Here is an 18966-nt window from a genome sequence, read left to right as displayed (position 1 = left end):
ATGGCAACACTTGCATAGAGACAGAGAGTAGAAACTAAAGGAAATGCTTCACGTACAACACATTCGCATAAAACTAATCAAGGACATTTTTGCCACTGCACTGCACCGCACCATGTGAAACTCAACCTTGAATGAGTGAAGAAAAGAATTTAACCACTAAGGAACTAGTGCATTTACTTCATTAAACAGAACTAGTCATTTAAGATTAAGATTTACAAAACACATGGTCAGAGACCACATGAACTCATATAAATCTAGAAGGTACCACTAGGCCAGTAACAAAAGGAAAAAAAAAATGAAAGATAAATTACATGTATAACTCAAACTGCTTGCTACTTCTCTAACATCAGCAATCATCCCTAGAGGTCCAGGGTTAGCTAAGTTGCCACAATGGCACAGGGTACTGTTACATGAGATTGTGAGATAGGCAGCCAAAAACTGTACCAAATGCTGTTCCCGGGGCACATCATCAGGATGCATTATTCAGTCCCAAAATGCACAGCTCGTCACTTGTCAACCGAGAGGGGCAGGCTCATCAATTATTTTCTTTAGCGACTGAAGATCTTGGACTCACTGAATTGCTGACTGCATCAAAGTCAATCTTTCGGCAAATGCTTGGGCTGAGTTTTAACAATTTATGGGATGGCCTCAAAGGTGCATCTGGGCATGTGGATGCTATGCCAGTAAGAAGAGGCTTTGAATCAGGTGTCTTGCAGCTTTCATATAGACTTGAATCTATCAAAATCTTTTCAGATTCTTCCTGTTGATCAAGAGGACTATCTGAAATAATTAGATCAAGGATCATCTTCTGAATCACTTGGAGATATTCATCCTCCTCTTCAGAATCACTCCAATCAAAACTTAACCTTTTAACTGGAAAGTCACCTGAATCAAAATTCAGCTTCCGGCGCGAAGGAACTTCTGCACCTCTAATCACTTGCTTCTTTGGTGCCCACGCAGCCACATCTGGTCCTGGAGCAAAAGGATCAAAGATGCTTTCGCGTGGTGTCTCACAGCCCAATGAGAGACTGTCATCTGGAGCCTCACTAGAGATGCACAGTTCAAGTGTATCTCCCCTAGGAGTGATGGCCTCAGCAATATTTTCAAGATCACAAGTTGTACTAAAGGATTCTATGTCTTCCTTCTTTTCCAAAAGAACTAGCAGAAATGGTTTCTCACTCGGGCTCTTTCCCACCTTTTCTGCGACTGCTGAATCACAGCTCATAGCTTGTGAGGTCTCAACCTCACTCTTATCCACTGCATGGTCTTCTGGTAGGGGTGATACGGATTCAAATCCCATGATACGGAAAACAATATTATTTCAGTAAAAACGCTGAAACAACAGTGAAGCTTGAACTGCCTTCCTCGGTAAACACCACTGATATTCAATATATATCAGAGTACCAGAACCTGCATGAAAATAGATAGTACAAAACTTAACACCATAGACAATTCATAGTACAGAGCAATAGATTCACAGCCTTTGAAAAATATGTTAGTAACAAACATATTCTAGACATTATGTTAAAAAGACATGTTTATTGCTCAGCAAACAAGAAGTTTCTTAAGCCTGTTTTTCCTTAATCAGGGTACATGTAAGTTCAGCGGGTACATATCCCATAAGCAGTTAGTTAACCTCTTAATAACTCCTTGCAAAAGTCAAATAAAGCGTTGCATCCTTTGAGATAACGGAATTTTCTGTTCGCACATTTAAAACTCTTTAGCTGAGGGATGCCCCCTCGAGCCTCCACAAAAAAAAAAAAGGAAAGAAACTGTTTACCCGTCACTCTAGTTCAACTGAGGCCGTGTTTAGTTGGGGAATTTGGGAGGTGCCAAATTACTGTTACAGCACTGTAGCACACTGTAGCGTTTCGTTTGTATTTGTGAATTATTGTCCAAATATTGACTAATTAGGCTCAAAAGATTCGTCTCGCAAAGTACAACAAAACTGTGCAATTAGTTTTTAATTTCATCTACATTTAGTACTCCATGTACCGCAAGTTTGATGTGATGGGGAATCTTCTTTTTGCATAGTGTCAAAGTTGGGAGTTGGGAGTAACTAAACATGGCCTGATACAGGAATGCCTTTATCATTCTGCCAGCCACAAACTTTCAAAAATCAACATCGGTTACAAATGTTAAAACAGATATAGTTCGTAACGGAACGCCCAATCCACATCTGGATATCCAAAAAGAAAAAAATTCTATACGCTAAGGCCTCGACATGCACACAACCGCTAGCAATACAGACATTGCATCACACATAAACATTAAACGAGATCACGGTGTTCAGGTTCAGATAATGAGATAACAATCAGTTCCAGCAAAAGCCAAATCCATTGGCTATCATAATATAAACCCCAAATTCCCCAGAACAGGGGCAGGCACAAACCCATATGCAGCTATGCTCCATGTAAATTGCAGATTCAGCTAAATCCCAAAATTCTAGCTGCGAATGCTATGGCACAGCGGATCCCAGATGGGGCATTGGATCGGATTCGGGTTTAGCTAACCTCCCCTCTCCCCCAAAAACAAATCGGGAAATAAATTGCCACTCCGCCCGCGGCGGCCGCGCAAGCGAATCTGCGGTACGCTGGACCGAGTGGAGCACCCCCTCCATCCATCCAACCCAGATCGAAAGAAAAGATTTTGGATTCGCGGGCAGATGACGGACTCAAAACCAAAACCCCGCCCCCAGTAACCTAGGGTTTACTTACCAGCGAATGGAAGTAGGAGTCAATCGAGCGCCTGGATGGATCCCGGCTGCGCGAGGGTGCCGAGGTCGGGGCGGCGGGACGGCGGCGAGGGGAGGATCCGGTGAGGACGGACGGGAGAGCGGATGGATCTAGGGCGGGCGGGCGCGCGGTGTTTTCCGCGCCGGCGCGAAAAAACGGGGGGGAGAGAAAGAGGCCAAAAGGAAGTCGGGGTTGGGGACTTGGTGTGCGAAGGAAGGAATGAGGTGGCACGCGGGTTCAATTTGGAATGTCTATCCCGTTGCACGCGGATGGGTCGGGGGTTCGGTTGAGGGCCCACGTCCGGTTTTTTGTCTCGCGCGCGGGAAAGAAAACTTTCGTGGACCTCGTTGCCGCGGGAAAGAAAACTTTCCTGGACCTGGGCCTCTTTCACGGGATTGAGGCAGGAACCCGTCTTTGTTTTTGTTTTTTTTGAGAAAATCATTTTGACGTCCCTCATTTATCGTCGTAGTTTCGTCCTTCATTGGCAAAACCATGTATCTGATATCCCTCAACTTTAAAATCCATTTATTTTTATCCCTAGGCTGTTGTGAAGATGGCTTCCTATGACGTGGCACTACATCCAACATGCCGGTAGCTTTCTTCCTCCCTTTTCTTTCTCTTTCGCCACGTGCTCGCCTCCGCCACTACGCCGCATTCGCATCGCACTAGTGAGGCCTGCTCACTAGACGGACGGGGGGTGGGACTGAAGTAGACATTAGCAGCCCTACCGGGAAGAAGGCCCCATCACGAAACCCTAGCATCCGCCCCCGCCGGCCGCCGGAGATGGCCTCCTCACCGCTACTCACCCCGCGGCGGTTCCTCTTCGACCTTAGCGTCGCGCAGGAGGAGTTCGAGGAGGAGCCCAAGGAGGTGTTCTAGGAGGTAGTGTCGGAGGGAGGGGTGGAGAGAGTCCTAGTAGAGCACCTGAGGAGGCGGTTGTCAAGGAGGAAGTCGTGGAGGAGGTGATCGAGCGCAAGGAGGAGCCCACGGATGAGATGATCATGGAGGAGGAGGAGGCCGCGGCGTAGCTGGCGGGCCATCAAATGAGGTGATGGGGGAGGATGAGGAGGTAGGGGATGAGTATGGGGCAAGGAGGAAGAGGATGGACTACAAGGTCTTATGGATGGGCTCCCGTATGATGCCGCAGAGGAGGTCGTAGCGCAGGCGCTGGCAGATGGTGGAGACGTCATGGAGGTGTGCCTCGTGTGGGATCCAGCGGACTAGCGCCTCAACAAAGGGAAGGAGGAAGAGAGGGGAGGAAGAAAGCCACCTAGCATGTGGGATCCACCACTAGATATGTAGGACCTAGCACTACGTCGTACGGAACCACTCTCAAAACAGTTGAGGGATAAAAAAAATAAATGGATTTTAAAATTGAGGGATGGAAGATACCCAAATTTGTACATGAGGGACGAAACTCAAACTATAACGATAGACGAGGGACGTCAAAAGAACTATTCCTTTTTTTTAAGTTGCTTTTACATACCACCCCCTAAAGGGTATTTTTGAAGACTGATTTTTCGATTCAACCTAAGACTTGGGGGTTACTCCATATGGAGGGCGACTTCCCATATCACATTCCAAAGATGAAGATTATGAAATCAAGACGAACAAGGGCTTGAGCACACCATAGCCTCATGACAACTTTGAGGAATTTTGAAGATTCAGCCAGATAAAATACTCGAAGAGCACCAAAACTACTTGGTGAGGATTTGAAAAGTACTCAAGGCTGCTGCATTCGACTATGAAACGCTCGGGGGATTGTCGGGGATAGATCCCCAATACACGCAAGGAAGGAAGAAGATGGACTCCTATTAGGATTCCTCTATAATTCTACTAGGACTCATACCATGTAATCCTACTAGAACTCCCCCTTGTAACCGACTAGTAATCCTGCCCCCTGGAGTATATAAAGGAGGCAGGGGTACCTAGATTGACAGCTTAGAGCCATCATCAATAGCCAACAATCAGGCTACATGACACCTAAACATAGGGCGCAATATATACAATACCCGAAACAGGACGTAGGGTATTACGCTACTCTATCGGCATGAACCTGTACAAATCCGTGTCTTGTGTCCTCGCTTTTACTTACAGGCCCGACGATTCCCCACCAACCAATCTACTACCTCGGGATACCCCTCTGTAGGTTGCCAGGTATAAAATACCGACATCTCCATCCACCCTAACAGTCTCTTCATTTCGTATTACAACAGACTTTCCATTTTGCACTTTCCATTTTGCACATTTAGCAAGCCAAACTCGCTTACTAAGTTTGGAGAGTGTGGGAGAGAATTTAGCAAGTCGGATGGGATAGACATCTGGATAACAACTATTGTTAGATGGTGCATTTCTAGCACAAGCCAAAATTTGACTTGGAGAGGGAGATGTCAAGCCGTTGGAGTTGCTCTTACAGAAACCACGTACGCGAAGCCTCACGCGTCACGCCGGCCCCACCTCGGCGACCTCACGTGACCGGCCCCACCTGGCAGCCACACGGACCGCCCCCGACAGATCCGAGCCGCGACCAGGACGGCCGGATAGAGCGAGCGGCCTCTCGACTCTCCCCTTCCCCCTCCCCGTGCTCCTCGCCCTCCCCAAATCCCTCGCCACGATGGCCCGCCTCCTCCTCCCCCTCCCCTTCGCCGCCGCCGCCGTCGCCTCCGCCTCCGCCTCCTCGCTCCACCTCGCCGCCTCCCGCCTCCGTGTCCCCGCGGTCTCCGGTACGCAGCCCATCCTTCTCCTCCTGCCCTCCATGCTCCTCCCCGGCTCTCTACCGATCTTTTCTCTTGGATGAGGCTGCCCCCCCGTGTGACGTTGCTTGGTTTCCCGTTCCTGTCGTTTCAGTCGCGCGGCGCGAGGGCCTCTTCGGGGGAAGGGTGGTAGGAGGAGCGGTGAGGGCGCCCGCGAGGCTGGCGAGGCGTGGGCTGTGCGCCGGCGTGGAGCCCGGCGGCTCGGCCGGCACGGTGGTCGGCCAGGAGGAGGCCATGGAGTGGGTCAAGAAGGACCGGAGGCGCCTGCTCCACGTCGTCTACCGCGTCGGCGATCTCGACAAGACGATCAAGTAGGATTCCCCGGTGCTTTTGTCACCGATGGGTTTTGTGCTACTGCTGTTTGCTCCAATTTTATTGGGAGGGTTGCCTTTCTACCTGCAGGTTCTACACGGAGTGCCTGGGCATGAAACTGCTGCGGAAGCGGGACATCCCGGAGGAGAGGTACACCAATGCCTTTCTGGGGTACGGGCCTGAGGACTCGCATTTTGTTGTGGAGCTCACTTACAGTAAGCTTCTTTTGTCAAAATACCTTCACCGTATCTCTGTTGTTCAGATAATGTGCACTGCGATCAACATATCGAACCCCTCGGATACCTTTTCTGGCAGATTATGGTGTGGAGAGCTATGACATTGGGACTGGTTTCGGCCATTTCGGGATTGCTGTTGAGGATGTAAGCTTATATATCTATGGACCTTCTTCATTTAACTTGCCGGCATTCAGCTCTGTGATGCTGCTATTCCTGTTTTCTTCAGCCAGTCATGCTGTGTAGGGACTAGGGAAGTATGGAGATTTCATTTATGGATTGCTTTGATAGGTTTTGTCCCCAGGTTCATAGTTGCCACAAGCTTTAGCACCAAATGTGAACCTGTATTACTGTTACCTTTATAAAAAAAACTAGACTTTATTTGGTTAAGGGATTAACAGATAACAAAGTTTGATTGGCTGTTGGCAGTTTGGTTACAAATTAAAGTAAGAAACTTATAACGGGAGTTTTTTTTGTTATTTTTGCTGCAGCAGATGATTGTACAGCATAAAGTTCACATGTATAAATATGAAATATTCTTTGAGATCTGTAAGGCATGAAATTTCTGTACCATGACACTCATATCCTTCACCTGAATTAGTCATGATGTATCACCAAGTTATTACAAATAATTGAAATGTGATACGTTGGCAATATATTTGGTTATTTATTTTACCATTTCACATTTGATTATGAACTAGTTTGGTACCTTGAGTTTCAATGTTTGAAAATTGCAGGTTGCAAAAACAGTGGACCTTATTAAAGCAAAAGGAGGAACAGTAACAAGGGAGCCAGGTCCTGTCAAAGGTGGGAAATCAGTAATTGCCTTTATTGAGGATCCTGATGGTTACAAATTTGAGCTTATAGAAAGAGGTCCTACTCCTGAGCCTTTGTGCCAGGTAATGCTTCGAGTGGGAGATCTTGATCGTGCTATAAATTTCTATGAGAAGGTAAGTTAATGACATGAACTGGAACTGATAATGAAGTTTGCTCCTTTTCTAATATTGAAACAGTGATTAATTCAATTTGTAATATTTATGAAGGCATTTGGCATGGAACTTCTTCGCAAGCGAGATAATCCTGAGTACAAGGTTGTATCTTCCTATTTCCTAAACCACCCTATGAACGAACCTCATTACTTTTTGTTTGCTAAGATTTCTATGTGAAGCTTACTGATGTGAAAGAGGAATTAGAATACATGCAACTATGAAAGGACCAGAAAATATCTTAAGTTTCGATGAATACCTTCTGTTTAAGTTCAATTTGACAGTAGTTTTGAGCTACTAGATATTTCATTTGTTAGGTTGTTGTACCTTGTCCATTTCTTTTATGCACCATGTTTAGGTTTGTGTTCTAAAGCATGTTGTGATGAAATTAGATTACTACAAATCTTTATGTGATGCTAAGTGCTAGCTGTATGCTTGGTACTTTTTTTTTTTTTTTTGGGGGGGGGGGGTTACTATTTCTTGTATAAGCAGTTCTTTAATAGTTTAAACATTCCCTACTTTCAAAGACGTGGCGCACTTTACGGTGATTGTCCATATGCTGGTCTATCTCAAGCTTTAAACAGTAGCCACTGCCAAGGTTGCTTACACTGTTTTTGCCTCAGTTTTTGTATTCACTATATACATCCTTGGCACATTTGATGTCTGAATTGTAATAAGAAGTCTAGCTTGGATCGGAGGAAAAGCTTGTTTTTGTACCTTTGAGTTTTCCCTTTAGATGAACACGGTTCAAGTTCACATACTTATTTACTTGTCCAGCAGTAACATGCTTGCCATTCAAGTGTAACTAGTCATTTGAGGAGAAGGTTTTAGGTTTCCTTCTTATTTTAGGTTAGACTGACCATCAGTGATTTACAATGTCTATCCAACAATAAGTAGTTGTGGCAGTGCAGTTTCCAGTTCTTTCTTTGGCTGTGGTTAATGTTCTTCTGGCAGCAGCAGTGTTGTTCTCAACTCCTTGGTCGCGCTTCTGCGGTTCTACCATTACTCATTCTGCTGTTTTCAATTTCGTTTCCCTTGGAGATGGGACTCAAGAAACATAATGCCTTGGATGGGATTTGTAGTCTGGAAACTTGGGGCTGGATATAACTGATGCCTGATTTGTTGAGGCTTCTACCCACTCTTTGTTTGTACACCGGAAGTCACTGCTAGGCTTTCAAAGTTGTTCATGGGCCTTTTACTAGAAACCATCCAAACCTGTAAAACAACTCAAACATAATAACCTGCGTGCTGATTCCTCTCCTCCTCAACTTGTTGAAAACTAGCCCAATCCACCCATTCTGTTCCACTTGCAGCTTTGACAGAAAAACCAGGCGTGTCTTTGTAAACCCAGCTGTGTTCTGTCCTCGTATGAATTCAGCCTGAATGCAATGAAGGATTTATGATGCTATCTACTGGTTTGAAGTGACAATTCCCATGCATTTCCAGTCATCATGAGATGTGTCACAATGGTTATGCCAAGTAGCTTCCATCTCTGTTTCATAATTCTTTGAAATCAGTTTTTTTTTTCATCATCGATTTGGTCATTTGCTATGGCATCTGTATGAGACCATCACTGTTTATGCAATATATGTTACCTATCTGTTCATGTAATTTATGATACTGTAAAAATAACTGCTGTTCCTTTTCTTTAGTATACAATTGCAATGATGGGATATGGTCCAGAAGATAAAAATGCTGTATTGGAGTTGACATACAACTATGGGGTCAAGGAATATGACAAGGGAAATGCCTATGCACAGGTATGTTTTCTTTCATTGTTCAGGTTTTGGTTCATTGGCCCTTTTCCTCTGGCTACACTAATGGAGCTTTGTTATTCTCCTTACAGATTGCTATTAGTACTGATGATGTCTACAAGACTGCAGAAGTAATTCGACTAAATGGTGGACAAATTACTCGTGAACCCGGTCCATTACCTGGCATTAACACCAAGATAACTGCATGCACAGATCCAGATGGCTGGAAAACAGTATGTGCCTTTTACTCTTGTGTTTTAGTGTCAAACCTCTCTCTGTGTTTATTTGTTACAAAAGGCTGTGGAATTTTTATTTGTTACAAAAGGCTGTTTATTCCTAGGTGGCCTGTGTGCTAAATTTGCAGCCGATTTTCAAATAGTGGCTTTTGTCCAATTTTTCAGTAAAAACAGGATAAACAAGTGCCTATTATTCATTTCATTTGATGATGTGCATATTATGTGATATTGTATAAGGAAGAAAAGTGCAAAGTTTTGCTTGTAACTAGCATAGCTTTAAATTCATCCCACCCAGTAGTCTTGCCCCCTGAGGCTGGATATACACAAATTTGCGTGCCATTTTTTTTTTTCTTGAGGACATTCTGGTCAATTATAACATTCCTTTTGCATATTGCAGGTGTTTGTTGATAACATAGATTTTCTCAAGGAGTTGGAAGAATGAGCTTTGTGGAAGATCTCAACTTTTGGTACAGCAGGCTTCAGAGAGTTTTTCCCTGTGTGTTCCAAGCATGACCTGCAGAATCTTTGTAAAAGCCAGCAAGCCACCACCTCAAACTGAGGTTTGTAGATAGATGGTCCAATCTACGGCGTCACAATTGATAGTTGATAGAGCATTAGATTCACCTTCTGGAGCGATGTAGATGCGCAACCCGTTTTTGTCAGTAAAATCATATGTACAATTTTCCACAGAAGACAGAATATTTTCGTTAACTGTCCCTTCTCAAGGATGTGCAAGTACTAGGGCTGTCTTGGAATGCAGAAGTTTGAATGATAAGATTCATGTAGGCCCAAAAAAAAATGCGTTTCAAGGCGGGCCTGTGAACACAGCCCAAAAAAGCAGCAGTGTGACGATGATGTGGTTTCGGCAATCAGCCCAGTCGTTTGGGAGCTCTAAACGAAGAGTCCAACTGGTGTCCTTGGTATTTTCATTTCGAATGTAGCCAACTCAGTTTAGATGGTTATTATCAGAATTTGGTGGTTTTCTCCTGCTGAGTTTTAATAAAGTTATAGAAAACTGGCGGTGGCGGATCCTAGTTAAAATTTTTACTCCGTCCTGCAAAAGTTGTGTAATTTTTTTTTAAAAGGAAAAAGTTGTGTAATTTTAGGGGTGCTGGGGAGACAGGGCTAAACTCCATAGGATGTTTGACACTAATTAAGAGTATTAAACATAAGCTAATTACAAAACTAATTGCACAACCTCTAGGCTAAATTGCGAGATGAATCTATTAAGCCTAATTAGTCTATGATTTGACAATGTGGTGCTGCAGTAACCATTCGCTAATGATGGATTAATTAGGCTTAATAGATTCGTCTCGCGTTTTAGCCTAGGGTTCTGCTATTAGTTTTGTAATTAGCTCATGTTTAATCCTCCTAATTAGCATCCGAATATCGATCGGACTAAAGTTTAAGCCTGGCATCAAAATGCTCCCTCAGACCGTGAGATGAAAGCAATGCATGAAATTCGTGTCAAGCTGACAAGCTCCATAGGAGGCCGCTGGTCGAGACGAGAATTGATTTGCGAAGAGATTAAAAACAGCCTTCACCCAAACGTCTGCAAGAGGAACATCTGCCAATCCTCTCGTAAAATTACAGCGATTAATAACGGCATTAATTAATAGAACACACCCGCACGTTCGCTCATAAAGGCCTCATTCATGGCCAGGCGCCGGTCAGTGACGCGGTTGCTGCAGCCTGCAGGCGTGCAGAGAGGGGCCGGGGCCGGGCCCAGTGACAGCGAGAGCTCCATTCCCGGGGGGGAGTTCCCCGGTTGCCATCACCTCCTCTGCTCTGCTCTGCTGACTGCTCCCCACCCCCGACCGCGTCGCCATCCGAACAGCCAGGCCTGCCGGGCTTTCCGCCCCGACCCGAGCGGGGCCTATCACCCACTGACAGGTAGCCCCTTGGTCAACCGGTCCCACCCGTCATCCGGGTCGCAGGAGGGTGGGTACGGCTGGAGGCGGGTGGGAACGCGCCTGCGCGGCGCATTATTTCTCGGCGGTGGGCCCCGCAGAGTTAGGGACGGGAGTGGGGGGTGTCCCCCCACCCGCAGCCACACTCCACTTCACCATGGCCCCGCCGCCCCTCACTCTCGCTTGCCACGGCGGCAGGCGACCCGTGCGCCCCTCGCTGACATGGAGGGCCCGCGTCTCTTTGTGGCCCACGGCCAGCGACCCAGTCTAGTATTGGGCTACTGGCATGTACTACTAGCGCCGGGGGGGGGGGGGGGGGGGGGGGGGGGGGGGGGGGGGGGAGGGGAGGGGAGGGTTTCTCTCACCGCGCGGGGACCGCGGGGTGGTGGTGGAGGGTGGGCCCGCTGGATTGTGGGGTGCGTTGCATCCATGCCTCCATCATTATGTCCTAAGCCCACCGGGCGGGGCCCACGGACGGTCATAATTTCGTTTCTACCCCACCTCCCTTTCCCCTTCACTTATTTCGTTTGACTGCAAAAAGAAAAGGAAAGCGATGATGGGTTTATTCAGGTTTGCATATAAATTACTCCCTCAAACTGTTCGTTTAATTTTTTTTGAGAAAATAATAGTAATGCTAAAAGTTCAAAGTACCCCTAATACCTCTTCTTAATTAGGGGGTGTTTGGGAGGCATGTGCTAAATTTTAGCACCTGTCACATCGGATGTTTGGACACTAATTAGGAGTATTAAACATAGCCTCATTACAAAACTAATTGCACAACCCCTAGGCTAAATCGCGAGACGAATCTATTAAGCCTAATTAGTCCATGATTTGACAATGTGGTGCTACAGTAACCATTCGCTAATGATGGATTAATTAGGCTTAATAGATTCGTCTCGCGATTTAGCCTAGGGGTTGTGCAATTAGTTTTATAATTAGACTATGTTTAATACTCCTAATTAGTGTCCAAACATCCGATGTGACAGGTGCTAAAATTTAGCACCTGCTATCCAAACACCCGCTTAGATGGACTATCAAGTAGTATTAATTATGCATGCACGCTTGCAGTAATTGTCGGACCTATTAGCCTTCCTTATTTAGCGAGTCTGGCTCGGGCATCGATGGTGGGAGTAAATGATGGATTCGTTAACTGAGATAGAAGGTATTATGAGGTATTGGTTGGATTGTCTCAAAGTTATATGGATACTTTTTGCAAGATAAATTTTGAAGGCTAAACGAATGATCTTTATGGGACGGAGGGAGTACGTGAGTCATAAATCAGTGAGTTTGAGCACTGCGCATAGGGATGAAAGCGGATGGAAAAATCCCATTTCCGCCCTTCCGTTTTTCTACATTTGTTCCGTACTTTTATCTATACGAAAACGGGACGGAAAAATATAGGAACGGGATGGAAAGCGGGATGAGAGTGATCGGGAGCAGGATGGGAAACGGTTGAGGGTGTATCCCACCCGTAAAATGCGGAATTCCATTTTCAACGAGGATGATCTCGTATTCATCTTTTTTATTTACACAGGATAGGTCACAATTCTTCGCTCCCTCAGGTCTGCGGTCTCGGCCCAACATGCTCTAGACGCCTACAATCAGTGGACGCGGTGAACGAGGGTCGAGCCTGCGCATGCACGGGCAGCGGGGGAGGAGGCTCATGCGACATGCGTGAGCAGCAGTGCTATATGTGATGATTATTTTTATTTTCAAAAGCATCTTGGGATAAATTTTGATATTGCTACTGCCTTGCGTGCTACTCGTATGCTAGCTTGGCAGCTTACTCTTGGTTGCAGTGCATAATGCTAGCGTGCTGCTTGTGCTTGCGGCATTGCAGCCTGCTGGCCTAGGCACCTTAGGGCCTCTTCAACGTGTGGTTCTTAGTTGGTTCTATATTTCTCTCTCTCTTATGGAATCAGGTTTTATACACTGTGAAGCTGATTCTATATGGAACTAGGTTCCATATATAGAACCAGGTCCCATGCAATATAATATAGGGAAAATGGGAGAGAGAAGAGAGAGATGGAGGGTTGCGGGTCCCATATTCATAGATTCAACCTGGTTCTATACATTGGAGCTAATACAACATGTAACATCAAATTATTGCTGGATCCCACCTTAGAACCAGGGGTGCACCTATACATTGCTGGTGCCCTTACAGGTTTATATTGATATAGTGGCATACAAGTGTTATGTGTGCTGCTTTAATGTACTAGTGTGTGTTTATATGTATGTGTAATATCTATGAAAATGTGCATCACGATGCATGATCCTGATTTCCGACCGTTTACATTGTATTTCCGTTCGTATTTTTTTCGTTTTCGGCTATCCCGGATTCCATCCCGCTTCCGAATATCCGCTCCTGCTCCCGTTCCCGTCGCTAACTGTGCATGGTGTTCAAGCCTGACTGGGATCTCAATCCGTTTCCCAAGCAAAGCGGGGCCCAGCTGCTCATCTCTTTTTTTCCCCTCTCTTTCTAATAAAAAGAGGACTCGGACCATTTGGTGCTTGCTTCTGTAGTTTGTTGGAGGTCTGTTTTCTGGTCACTGTGGGAGTTCATGCTGTACTGAAGAAATTTGGGACTTTGCTTGATGTAAGATAAGGTTAAAGTATTCATCTCTCTATTAGTCTATTTCCTCAAAACATATTTTGCAGGCAACTGTACCAAAAAGGAGACGATTTCGGAAGATTCAAATCCACACCAAACAATTTCCATCATCTTCGGGTTTGAAAAGATATAGTATCGTGTGAATTTCACCAATACTGATTCTCCACGGTGGCAAACGGTGATTCATGAGTGGTACAAGAGACAAAGATCTATGCTGGCCATTTGCAGCAGCCAGCCAATTTGGGGTCAAGCCCGTGCAGTAACACTCAGCATTGGCTACAAATTCTTTTGCTTTGCAGCTGATACCAGACCTGACAGTCTCAAAAAGTGTTATGACGCCAGGTCAACACTCGACCACATGGCATTTTGTGCCTAGAAAAATACTGTTCCCTGACTTACCTGTCAACTTTTAACCACATAATTTACTGAATTGTTGTGAACATTTTTCCTTTTCAAAATAAGTAGTTGGAGAAAACTTTTTAAAAAAAATCCCACTGCGATGTCGGAAAAATCTGCAGGGCTTGAATTGGAAGAGACAGAAACGAATCATGGAAAACAGAATCTTGATTTCATTCATTCGCATTCGCAGGGGATGCGCATTTGTAGACATGCAATACGCATGAGTGCAGCAGCACGCAGACGCAGCAGAAATGATGTAGACCTGCAAGACTGGACTTGTGGAGACATTTGCCTAGGTTTATATCAACCTGATAATCATGGTTCCCCAGCACAAGAAAAAGGTTGGTATTAATCACGGTAATTAGGCGATAAAAACACGCACAACCATGCCTCCAGAGAGGTGAAAGTGAAAGCAGTCCAAAAAGGTTTCACCCATTGCAGAGCAGTAATCTGGAGACAAGGAAACATGTGGAATGAGCAAACCGCCGCATACAGGAGCATAAAAGAAGCGCAAATGCATTAAACTAGGCCCTAATGCGCGGCTTTAGCGGTTAAGAAAGGGATCAAGCAAAGGTTTACAATAATCATACCGACATGGTGGCATTGCAGGACCACCAGGGAGGGAACAAAGGAATCCAGAGCCTACAAAGGTACTGGATGCTGCTGTATAAACTACACGGACAAGTTCAGGGTTTAGAAAACAACAGGATATCAAGTATGAGTCTTTGGAGAACCATACCACATCATCCAGAATTGCTCCATACGCTGCCAATCCGCAAGAATTGTAAACCCTATCGGTCGCCCTCAGCCGATGCGCGCCGCAGCGTTGTTGTCGAACAAATTCGGCACTTGGGAGGCGACAACCTGCAAGCTAGAAGAGATAAACAAATGCAGGTGAAGGCTCACTTGGGTTAGTGAAGATGCCCTTTTAGCTGAAACATGAGCAGAATCAGAATTTTAAGTGTGTTCCTTGGAACAAATAGACAGTGCTCCACATGCACTCCAACTAACAGACACCAGTAAGGAGATAAAGGCACCACAAAAGGCGCAGAGTGGAGCATAACTTCTAATGGGGCAGACATATACAAGGCAAAGAAAGCCTGATTCTAAGGGATCATAAGCCATTGCCATCTCTCTAGAAATCATAATATTATATGCAACCTGAATGATGGTTCAGATGGAACCCTTTTTAAAATGACAATAAGGAGTAAGATCATAGACAACCATCATGACCTTCAGCAGATAAATAACTGAATACATTGCATGCCCCCACCAGCAACTAGGCACTAAAGCTGGTAAAAAGGAACATGGAACTTACAGAAACTAGTGTTAGATGATCACTGTTGCAGCACGAGCTGATTCAGCAAAATTCAAGGCAATTAAGATGAATGAAACAGAACAGGAAGACCAATAGACAATACATTTGCAAGCTTCATTGAACATTGATATAGAGGAACGAGAAACAGTTCGTCAACACCGTTTCGCAAACTAGGTAGGACTGCTCACAGTAGCAGCACACAATGTAACAAACCATTTACACAAATACGAATAACACTCGTACAAAGCCTTAACCACAATCGAATAGAGTTTTGGTCCATAGACGATTTTGCGAAACTAACATAACAGACATGGAGTTCTTTACTCGCGTAACAGCAAACCATGCAGTACAGACCATAAGGCAGAATTCGTCTTAAAACTGTTAGACTTTTTGGTTTTTTCATAAAGGGCCCTACAGTCGTTGGATCTTCCTCTTGCTCTGGACTGTAGGAAGCAACCATTCTAGTTGCGGTTCTTGGACTTATCAGCTGCCCTTGGAGCTGCAAAAGGAAAACAAATAAGAGACAAATTATTCAGGGAAGTCAAAGGAAAAAAATGGAAGCCAAACTTAATAAATTAACTCTGAAGATCATATGACAATATTTAATATGCAAATGACAACTATGATTCTTTTCAGATTTTGACAATTAACTATTAATTTGACACGTACAATATATACTCGATACATGTTTTTTCCCCAATGATGATGTGCACTTCATAATGACAATGACATACTTGGTTGCAGCGTTAATACTGCACTAATCAGGAAACTAGGCATCTCATTGTAGAAGGAGCATATTTTGGTTTTTATATTTAATTATTTTGCAGTAGTTATTTACATACATGTGATTTTAACTGCAATTCAATATTATCTGGTTCATCCCATGCTGCTGATTTCGTAAACCTACATTTTAGCGCTATGTAAATGAAAATTGCAAACTGATTACCCTAAAGAACTATCACCAATGATGCAGGAACCATGAATTATGTCACTTTTGTAAGGAACTCCTAACAAAATATCATATCATGTACAACCAACCATGCAACCTACTTGGATCATCATATCATGGACCATCCCACCATATCCACCCAACCAACTAAGATGATATGATTAGCCTGAAAATATGCTAAACAGAATAGGAGTACAAACTTACCAAGTCCAATTGCATCTGAACCTTTCATGATCCTGAGCCTACGGCAAGAGTCAGCGAACATCCTGCAATTGGAGTGAAAGAAAATGTGGCGTCTAAATATGTGCATAATGAGAAAAATGTGCCACAAAATAAGATTGTTGACTCATTTAACTTCCATTTCCCTTATTCTAAGTAAGATAAGTGTACTTACTCCCATGGCACGTCGCCGACAAGCATCCAGTCTCCATCCTTGTCTTCATAAGTCAGAACATATTCACCATCCTTGCAGTACTCAGATAAGCCATCCTTGCCTGATATCGCATTACACCCATACTAACCTGTAAGACCAATAAAAAGAAAACAGAAGAGAACCTCTTCTTGTACTAAAATTTCTACTGAAAAGACTTGGACCTTAACCTTATATTCATTTTTATGATTCTAAGAAAGTGAGGAAAACTAATGAGATATACATACTGGATCATAGATCTCCAAATTTCAGAAATATACGAGAGATGTCACTCTCATAGCGATTAGTAGCTTTCTGGACCAACACTCAGGAGTCAGGACTAAAAGATATCCTCGAATAATGATATACATGGAGCCAAAATTTATTATGCCTTACAAGAGAAAATGTCTTTCTAACAGAGACTTGATATGGATGCAATAACTGCCCAATCAGCAAGGTATTTTTTTGTGAGGAATAAATAGTTCACCAAAAAACACAAAACAAAAGAAGGCGCACTGAATTGTTTGTCATCCTCAGTAAAACTTATCGAAATAATAACAGTAAGCTAAGATTATTCTTGGAACCAAGCATATTTTTTAAGGCTGCTATGATGTGCTTCTAACACTATCCACATCAAAATGAAACACAATTACATACTGAGTCTGGTAAAAGTGGAGAGTAACCCGAGACATCTCACCAGTACTGAAGCCACTGAACATCTTCTCAAGGGCAGTGGAGAGGTCCTTGTAGTTCTTGTAAGTCTTGAGGTCAATCTTCCTGAGATACGGCGCGCCATCCATGCTGACCTTGACGTAGAGGAACCCCTGGCCCTGTTTGGCCTCAGCATCCTCCTTGCTGCTCTTCTGCTGGGTAGTAGCCATGGTGTTCTTGCGGTAGCTGCGGATTGGTGGCCATCCCACCACCTGAGCTCTGCACAGCACGCCAGGAGCTTTGTTGCTCAATAATTTTTACAACCACACAAGCAAGAGATAGATCACGAGATGTACTGTTGGGAAAATAAAAAAACGAATTTTGGGATCAATTCTTTTAAAAAATGAGCATGGTAATGGCAGATCAAAATGTTGTGAAGAAATGAATGGCAAAAACAAAGCGGGGAGAGTGCAGCGAATGGATGGAAGAGCTTGAGCAAACGAGAAAGGTGAAAATACAAGAAAAGCTCAAGAAAAATCGAAAAAGGAGCATTTTGTAAAGTAGAAAATTTTGGGGAAAAGTGGAAATTTAAAAGAACATCACAAAGCTGCAACTTTAGTTTCCCTCCTCTAGGCCCCAAGACAAACCGAAATTCCAACCAAACGAAGAGGCCAAAAAAATCGAAACCATGAAGACAAGGGAGATCCCCATGACATACAATTCGGCAGTTTTTCCTCAATTTACCCTTCTGGTTCCTTGAAAAGCGCAGAATTTCCAAAGAAAATTTTGGATTACAGAACCTACAAATGTCGTAAACTGCAAAACCCAGCAAGATTTCCCAAATAACACACAAAAATCTTTCTCCCAAACAAGGGTTGGGAAAAAAAAGTCAATCCATAGACCGCTCGCTGCGGCAGTCCAAGAACCAAGGAATAACGCCGAAGAACGCCTTCGCAAAGCCCCAAGAATTCCATTTTTTGTTTGAGGCAGCAAAACCTCCAAGATCCAGTTCCACAATCCACCTACTTGGCGGCCGGCTGCGGGGTCGCTGCCACCTTCTTGTCGTCCTCCTCCTCGTCCGCCACCTTCTTTCCCTTGCCGGCAGTGGCAGCTGGCGACGGCGGCGGCGCCTCGTCGGAGAATCCGCGCTTGGCTCCCTTCGCTGGGAGCAGTTCCAGGGTGGTCGCGGCGGCGGCGGCCGCGACGCGGCGGTCCGGCGACTCGGACCCCGGCAGGCCGAGGCGGAGCTCGGTGCCCTTCAGGTCGTCGGTGGCATCTGCGGCGGCGGCGGCCGGCGGCGGCGAGAGGCCTATGTAGTCGAGCTCGAGTGGGGGCGACATGGGGAGCAGCAGGACATGAACCGGAGGGTGGGGGAGGTGAGGAGTGGCTGTTTCCGTGTGTGGGGAGAGGGGGAGAGAGGGGGAGAGAGGAAGGAGAGAGAGGAGTGGAGTGGGGGAGTGGTTTGAGGTGAAGCTTCCCTTCTTCCCTCCGTTGAGTTGGCTTGGTTCGCTCCACTTTGGTTAGTGTAATCTGTGTGTTACAGTTAACATGAACACTATCAGTGAAAGAAAACTGGAAATGTAAGTTTTTTGTTCGTTATAGAGATGGAGGATGTAAATTGATATTTATGGTTATTTGTTTAAGAGTTACAATTATTGTTTGATTGCATTCTCTTTTTTATTTAGAAATAGACGATTTTTTTTTCTGTTT

The 18966-nt window shown here is 44.8% G+C and overlaps 3 protein-coding genes across 3 annotated transcripts; 1 reads left to right on the top strand and 2 right to left on the bottom strand.

Moving 5' to 3' along the window:
* Positions 1–148: 148 nt before the first annotated feature.
* Positions 149–2951, bottom strand: LOC117848270 (uncharacterized). Its single transcript, XM_034729610.2, has 2 exons — positions 2718–2951; positions 149–1410 (listed from the first exon to the last, which is right to left on the bottom strand). Exon 2 carries the CDS (start codon positions 1298–1300, stop codon positions 536–538), a length of 765 nt encoding a protein of 254 aa, XP_034585501.1. The 5' UTR covers positions 1301–1410; positions 2718–2951; the 3' UTR covers positions 149–535.
* A 2350-nt stretch (positions 2952–5301) lies between these two features.
* Positions 5302–9720, top strand: LOC117848269 (lactoylglutathione lyase GLX1). Its single transcript, XM_034729608.2, has 9 exons — positions 5302–5458; positions 5583–5799; positions 5891–6015; positions 6116–6180; positions 6771–6983; positions 7077–7124; positions 8672–8779; positions 8866–9006; positions 9407–9720. Exons 1-9 carry the CDS (start codon positions 5350–5352, stop codon positions 9449–9451), a joined length of 1071 nt encoding a protein of 356 aa, XP_034585499.1. The 5' UTR covers positions 5302–5349; the 3' UTR covers positions 9452–9720.
* A 5620-nt stretch (positions 9721–15340) lies between these two features.
* On the bottom strand, positions 15341–18732 carry LOC117848271 (auxin-responsive protein IAA3). Its single transcript, XM_034729611.2, has 5 exons — positions 18283–18732; positions 17303–17535; positions 16591–16690; positions 16401–16462; positions 15341–15746 (listed from the first exon to the last, which is right to left on the bottom strand). The coding sequence occupies exons 1-5, from the start codon at positions 18594–18596 to the stop codon at positions 15709–15711; spliced, it is 747 nt and encodes a 248-aa protein (XP_034585502.1). The 5' UTR covers positions 18597–18732; the 3' UTR covers positions 15341–15708.
* Positions 18733–18966: the final 234 nt, after the last annotated feature.

This window comes from Setaria viridis, chromosome 3, assembly GCF_005286985.2.
Source record: "Setaria viridis chromosome 3, Setaria_viridis_v4.0, whole genome shotgun sequence".
Classification (NCBI taxonomy): Eukaryota; Viridiplantae; Streptophyta; class Magnoliopsida; order Poales; family Poaceae; genus Setaria; species Setaria viridis.
The sequence above is the reverse complement of the archived record's forward strand: the minus strand, read 5'-3'. Positions and strand labels throughout refer to the sequence as shown.

Coding starts and splice junctions, on each gene's coding strand:
- LOC117848270 (XM_034729610.2), bottom strand. CDS start 1,300: ATGGGATTTGAATCCGTATCACCCCTACCAGAAGACCATGCAGTGGAT.
- LOC117848269 (XM_034729608.2), top strand. CDS start 5,350: ATGGCCCGCCTCCTCCTCCCCCTCCCCTTCGCCGCCGCCGCCGTCGCC. Junction 6,984..7,076: donor CTATAAATTTCTATGAGAAG/GTAAGTTAATGA, acceptor ATATTTATGAAG/GCATTTGGCATGGAACTTCT. Junction 9,007..9,406: donor ATCCAGATGGCTGGAAAACA/GTATGTGCCTTT, acceptor TGCATATTGCAG/GTGTTTGTTGATAACATAGA.
- LOC117848271 (XM_034729611.2), bottom strand. CDS start 18,596: ATGTCGCCCCCACTCGAGCTCGACTACATAGGCCTCTCGCCGCCGCCG. Junction 16,691..17,302: donor GTTCAGTGGCTTCAGTACTG/GTGAGATGTCTC, acceptor ATGCGATATCAG/GCAAGGATGGCTTATCTGAG. Junction 15,747..16,400: donor TTCAGATGCAATTGGACTTG/GTAAGTTTGTAC, acceptor TTCCTTTTGCAG/CTCCAAGGGCAGCTGATAAG.